Source organism: Octodon degus, unplaced genomic scaffold, assembly GCF_000260255.1.
Source record: "Octodon degus isolate 3935 unplaced genomic scaffold, OctDeg1.0 scaffold00153, whole genome shotgun sequence".
NCBI classification, from domain to species: Eukaryota; Metazoa; Chordata; class Mammalia; order Rodentia; family Octodontidae; genus Octodon; species Octodon degus.
The window spans coordinates 6052297-6058125 of NW_004524729.1; the positions used below are offsets into that span (position 1 = coordinate 6052297).

General features: G+C 47.3%; 1 protein-coding gene across 7 annotated transcripts in view; it reads left to right on the forward strand.

Moving 5' to 3' along the window:
* The window catches only part of Ppp6r2 (protein phosphatase 6 regulatory subunit 2), a 94714-nt gene that overhangs the window by 63522 nt on the left and 25363 nt on the right, over nt 1–5829 (forward strand). For 6 of the 7 annotated variants that reach the window (XM_023702467.1, XM_023702466.1, XM_023702471.1 and 3 more), the window contains 2 exons: nt 2076–2213; nt 3337–3402. The exons of the other annotated variant lie outside the window; for it this stretch is intronic. In XM_023702467.1, the coding sequence (XP_023558235.1) occupies nt 2076–2213; nt 3337–3402 (204 nt within the window). The remainder of the gene's footprint in view (nt 1–2075; nt 2214–3336; nt 3403–5829) is intronic. 7 annotated transcript variants of the gene reach the window in all.

Sequence of the window (5829 nt, forward strand, 5' to 3'; positions counted from 1 at the left end):
GTGGTGCTGGGGGATTGAACCGCGGTCCCTGATGCTTTGCCAAGCTTGTTCTAAGTAGGTGCCTTAGACCACTGAGCCATCTCTCCAGCCCCCCCATTTTAGTTCTGATGCTGTTATTTATTCCTTTCCTGGTATGTGGGTTTTTTGTTTGTTTCGCTGGTTGGCTTTTGTTTTTTGTATATTTTAGGGAAGGGTCTACAGGGTGTTCAGGGCCTCACTACTAGATTGGACTTGTACTGATCTGCCTGTTTACAGCCTCCCAAGAGCTGGGATTACAGGTGCATGCCACCACACCCAGTTTCCATTGCTGTCTCAACACACCCTGGGGGTGGCGCCAGCATGACAGGTGTTTTTATTTTCATTTTTTATTAAGACAGGGTCTTGCTATGTATTTTAGTGTGCCCTACAGGCGGGGCCTGCCGTGGCCCTGCACCTGCTTGCAGGGGCTTTAATCCACTGAGCTATTTGGCGGTGCTTAATCTGTTCTTAAACTCACTGTCGCGCAGGTGGCCTCAAACTCATGGTTATTCCTTGCCTCAGACTCCTGAATGCTGGGATCACTATGCCCAGATGTGTATCTCTTCTGTTTTGTTTGTAGTCTCTCCCTAGGAGTGTAATCACCCTTTCAGAATGCCTTTCTCTTCCCCTACTCTTTCTATTCTTTTTACCTCCCTCTTTTCTCTGTTCCCTCCCTTGTTTTATCTTCTTCATCTGTCTCAATCTGTCTTCTCTTGCTGTAACTGAATACCACAAACTGGGCAATTTGTTTTTTTTTTTTTTTCCTTCCTCGAATGCCTTCAGGGCACTTTTGGCCAGCGGGAGAGTTGTGAGGTTCGAACTCCAGCTACCTGAGGCTGACAGCTTTGTGGAAGCAGCCACTTAAAGGACTGAGCTAGGGCCAGGCCCCCAAACTGGGCAATTTGTGAAGAAATGTATTTCTTATAGTTCTGGAGCTTGGAAAACCCAAGATTGAGGGGCTTTTGGTGAGGACAGAGTGCAGAGGGTGCCAGTTAGTGCAGCCCTCCTGTCCCGATAGAGCTGTTCCTGAAATCACGGCCCACCTCCATGGCCCCATTTAACCTGATCACGTCCCAAAGACCCCGCTTCTAAATACATTTAAATATGATTTTGGTAATTAAACATCTGATCCATGACATTTGGGGGGTATGCTGAGACTGTAGCACCCTCCCAGAATGAGTTAACATAGCAAGACTCCCCAGCTGAGTGAACCCTCTCTGTGCTCTATTTCCAGTAGAGCTCTAGGTCTGTTCTAGCTCCCTGCCCTGTGACCTGAACATGTCAGGCACTTTATCTATGGCCATGTGGAAGATTTGTGGAGATGGGAACTCAGCCAGGCTTTCCCCTGGTCTCTGCTCTTACTAGAATCTACTCCCGGAAGGCCCGTCCTACTGAGATGCTCTGTCCCATTCTCACTGGCTTCATACTTTGCTGCCCACATCCATACCAGTCGGCATTGATCACCAGCCACTATATGACACCACCTTTTCTAAAGCTTCAGTCTTCTCTCTCTTTCAACCACTAGTGTTCTCTTCAGGGACTGTCCACTTATATGTACTCTGCTCCTTGAAGTTTGTGTCTAGATCTGTGGGCTGTCAGCAGTGGCCCTTGTCTCCCAGCTCAGCTCCACCCACACTACCCGCTTTGGTTAGAAAACCCTGAGCCACTTACGTGCTGAACAGTGGCTGTGCACAGCAGCCATACTTTGCTGCCCAAGACACAGTGTCCTAATCACACGGCACTAACCCAAGCCCAGCCTGTGCAGCAAACTCCTCACGGGCACTGCTGCACTCTAGGCCTTTTTTCTTTTTATGTTTATTTTAATTTTTTTGGCGGAACCGGGGATTGAATTCAGCCCTTTGCGCTTGCCAGGCAAGCACTTATTCTACTGAGCCATCTCCCCGGCCCACTAGGGCTTTTTTCTACATTGTTTTGTGTTAGTCTCTTCATTACTTTTCCTCCAGATACTTAGAAGTTAATCATTCTCATGAGAGTCCTTAGAGAAGGTATGCCGCTGTCAGGGTGTGACCATTGCTAATCAGGTGTGTTTGATGCAGGTGATTGTGTTCCTGAGGAAGAAGGACAGGTTCATCAGCCAGGTGCTGAAGCACATGGGCACCTCAGCGCTCATGGATCTGTTGCTGCGCCTCGTCAGCTGTGTGGAGCCTTTGGGGCTCAGGCAGGAGGTCCTACATGTGAGTGCCGAAGCTTTACTGTCTCATTCTCTGCAGGGGCCAGGTCCCAGCTCCTTGACAGGTGTCATCACCAGGGTTCCCTTCCGCACAGTGTCCTATGTGAGCCCACATACTGGTGCCTCTTCCACTAACATTCTCTAGCCTCCTGCTGCATATAAAGTAGAAGCAAACTTCTCATCTCCTGTCCTTTCTCCCGAGGCACCCACCAGGTCTTAGAGGATCAGGTGTTCATTATCTAACACAGGCAGATGGTGTAGAAAACAAGCTGATAGTGGCTCCACAGGAAGGCCATCATTCATCCTAGAGTGTGGATGTCTTCAGGGTTAGAGGACAAGCCTGTAGACTCTGGAAAAAAGAACGGTTCCTAGCTCCTTGAGGGTGCACTTATGCTCCCTGTCATTTTGCAGGCTTTGTGCTACAATTTGAATTAAAATTACAAGCTGTTGGGACTTTGCTCTTTTTATTGTCAAGTGTCATAAGTGGTTACTCTCACTCTTGGAATGATAATTTCCCCATGGTGCTAACATTTATAGCACACAGCATACATATCAGCTGCTGTTAGTAACTGCTGCTATGCAGCCTTTTACTTGCATAACTTTATTCAGTTTTCAGGGCAGCCCTGTGGGTCAGTTTCTCACCCTCAGATCAGTCTTGAGATGCCGGGCACCAAGTGCACCTGAGGAGCTGGTCTGCCACCTCTGCTGTGCCCTGACTTGATCACACTGGGCCCTCACTGCCTCTGACCTTGAAGAGTGTCAGCTTTGGCTTTTATTGCGGTATAGCTACCCCAGAGACTTTCTGCTCTTCCTGATCCTCCGAAGCCCCTGCTACGGCAGCATATTTGGTTTCCATGTTCAGCTCAGCAACAGTGCTCATTGCTTTGGGTCCATATCTGCACCCTGAGCTTCTGAGATGTGTCCCAAAGTGTGTGTTGTGCACCATTAAGATGAACAGTGGTCCACACACTTAAACACTTTAAGCCAGTCTTAAGAGTTCACTGACTGTTTTCCCCTTGGCTCTTTCTGGGCAAAGAAGAACCTGTCCTAGGAAACCTGGGTGTGTGGGTTTTTTCTACATGAAAGGAACTTTTCTATTTATAGGCCCTTCCCCCCCCCCTTTTCAGTGGCTTAATGAAGAGAAAGTCATCCAGAAACTTGTGGAATTGATCCATCCACGTCAGGATGAAGATGTGAGTCTCACAGAGTCCATATTCTTGCATGAAACCCTGTGCTTGGGTTGACAGAGCACTTGTTGCTGCTGGGCTGGGGATGGGAGGCTAGTTGCCCCTCTGTTCTCTGAGGACCAGTTAGGTACATCTTTTCTTTTAATCAAGTTCTAACATCTTGACAGGTGTTTGTTTTCTACTAAAAATTAATGGAGGGCCGGGGAGATAACTCAGTGGTCTAAGAGCCTGCCTAGCAATACCAAGGACCCAGGTTTGATCCCTGGTACCACATGCCACGCCAGCCCCACCCCAGGCCTGCCAAGGTGGCCATTGAAACCAGGCATAGTGCACGCCTGTAATCCCAGTGCCAGGGAGGCTGAAACGTGAGTCTGAGCTGTGTAGCATAGCAAGACCCTGTACCAAATACAAACATTTAAATAAATAAATATTAATGGATAACAGAACTGAGGGTATAGCCCAGTGGTAGAGTACTTGCTAGTGTATACAGGGTCCTAGGTTTGATTTCTAGTACTCTAAGTAGATATTAAAGCAGTATGTGATTTCAGCGTGCCTAGTGATCACTTGACTTTTTGGATGAGATCAAATATAATGTGACTAGTGAGGTCTAACCAGCCCAACCATAAAATTATAACACAGGTGTATTAAAAAAATTAGGGGGCAGGGAGGTGGCTCAGTGGAATAAGCACTTCCCTGGCAAGTACAAGGGCCTGAGTTCAATCCCTGGTTCCATCAAAAAAAAAAAAAAAAATTAATACAGAGCTGAGGAGATAGCTCATTGGTCTGAGCGCCTGCCTGGCAAGTGTGAGGACCCAAGTTCAATCCCTGGTCCCAAGTATGGTGGCACATACCTATAATCCCAGCACTGGGAAGGCTGAGACAGGAGGATCGCTATAAGTCTGAACTGCATAGCAAGTCCCTGTATAAAAAAAAATTTAAAATTAAAAAGATATTTTTAAAAAATACATATGTATTATAAATACAGTCTGTTTGGTCATGGTGGTGCACTCCTATTACTCTAGAGCTCAGGAGACAGACGGGAGGATCCTTGCAAGTTCAAGGCCAGCCTGCACTAGTGAGATCAAGACCAGCCTGCACTATAGAGCAAGACCCTGTCTCAAAAGGCCAAAAACCCCAAACAACCCCGGAAGTCTTAACAGCCACGTTTAGGCTCCATCCAAGCAACTTAGTGATGTAGTGAGACCCTGTCTTAGAATAAAAAATAAGAAGTTAAAGATCAGTGCAGAGGACCTGGGTTCAGTCCCAGTACTTCCTAAAAGAAATCCTGAGCATGGATTGCCTAAACAAATCCTTAAAAGTTCTAGCAGTTTCTGTGGTTAAGGATCTAGCCTAGTGGTTCCTTTGCTAAAGGTCTCTCACAAGGCTGCAGGGCTTAACTTAAGGAAGCTCCACCTCCACACTACAGCGGCTTGACAGCATTCAGTTCAGAGGCTTGCAGCCCAGGCTGTCCTCAGCCCTGCACCATGTAGGCCTGTCGTAGGGCAGAACTCTTACGCAGAGGCATCTGACTTCATGGAGTAAGCTGGGCCTAAGACAAGTCTACCTCAAAAAGTGGCAGCTCTTACTTGAGCTGCATTCTGCTTTTTTTTTTTTTAAAGGCAGTCTCATTGTATAGCTCAGGCTGTCATGAAACTCTCTATGTAGCCCAGGCTGATCTTGAACTCACGACAGTACTCCTGTCTGTCTTCCAGGGCTGAGATTACAGGTGTTTGCCACCACCACCAGCCATTCTGCTCTTTAGACTTGAATGAGGTGAGCCTACACAAAGAGCAGTTTGCAAGGGCATGGCTTTCCTAAGGGGATAGCTGGGGCCTCCTGGAAATTTCCTACTCTAATTCCAGAAACTTATGGGTGATCTGTAGCTATGGAAGGAAAAGCCAGCTCCAACTCAGGGTCCCCTGCTGAGCCATCACGACACAGGTCACTCTGCATGCCAGATGTCAAAGAGTTCTCTCATACACCAAGAAAGCTCAGCTTTCCAGTGGACCCTATCTTGCTCTCCTCTGATTCATTTCGGTTCTGAGTCTCTATTTGGAGTTTGCTTCAAACCCTGCATGTGGAGGTTTGCATCACCAGTACTGCTCCCTCACTTCTGATGCCAGTTATAAGCTTCAAGTTGTCTTTCTTGTGCTTCTGACTGACTGACTGTAAATCAGGCTTCCTGTAGTCTTCTCCTTGGGTTTGATTAAATTGCTTGAGAGGCCCGAAGAACATGGGGAAACACATTTTCTGGTTTATTATAAAGGTTAATGCAAAGGATACAGATGAGGAGGTGCATAGGACAGGGTACTGAGAGGATTCAGAGGCACTGCCCCCCCCCCAGGTGTGTACCCACAGGAACTTCCACCTGCTTCAGAAGCTACCCAAACCCAGGCGTTTGGGTTTTCTTTTTTTCTTTCTTTCTTTTCTTTT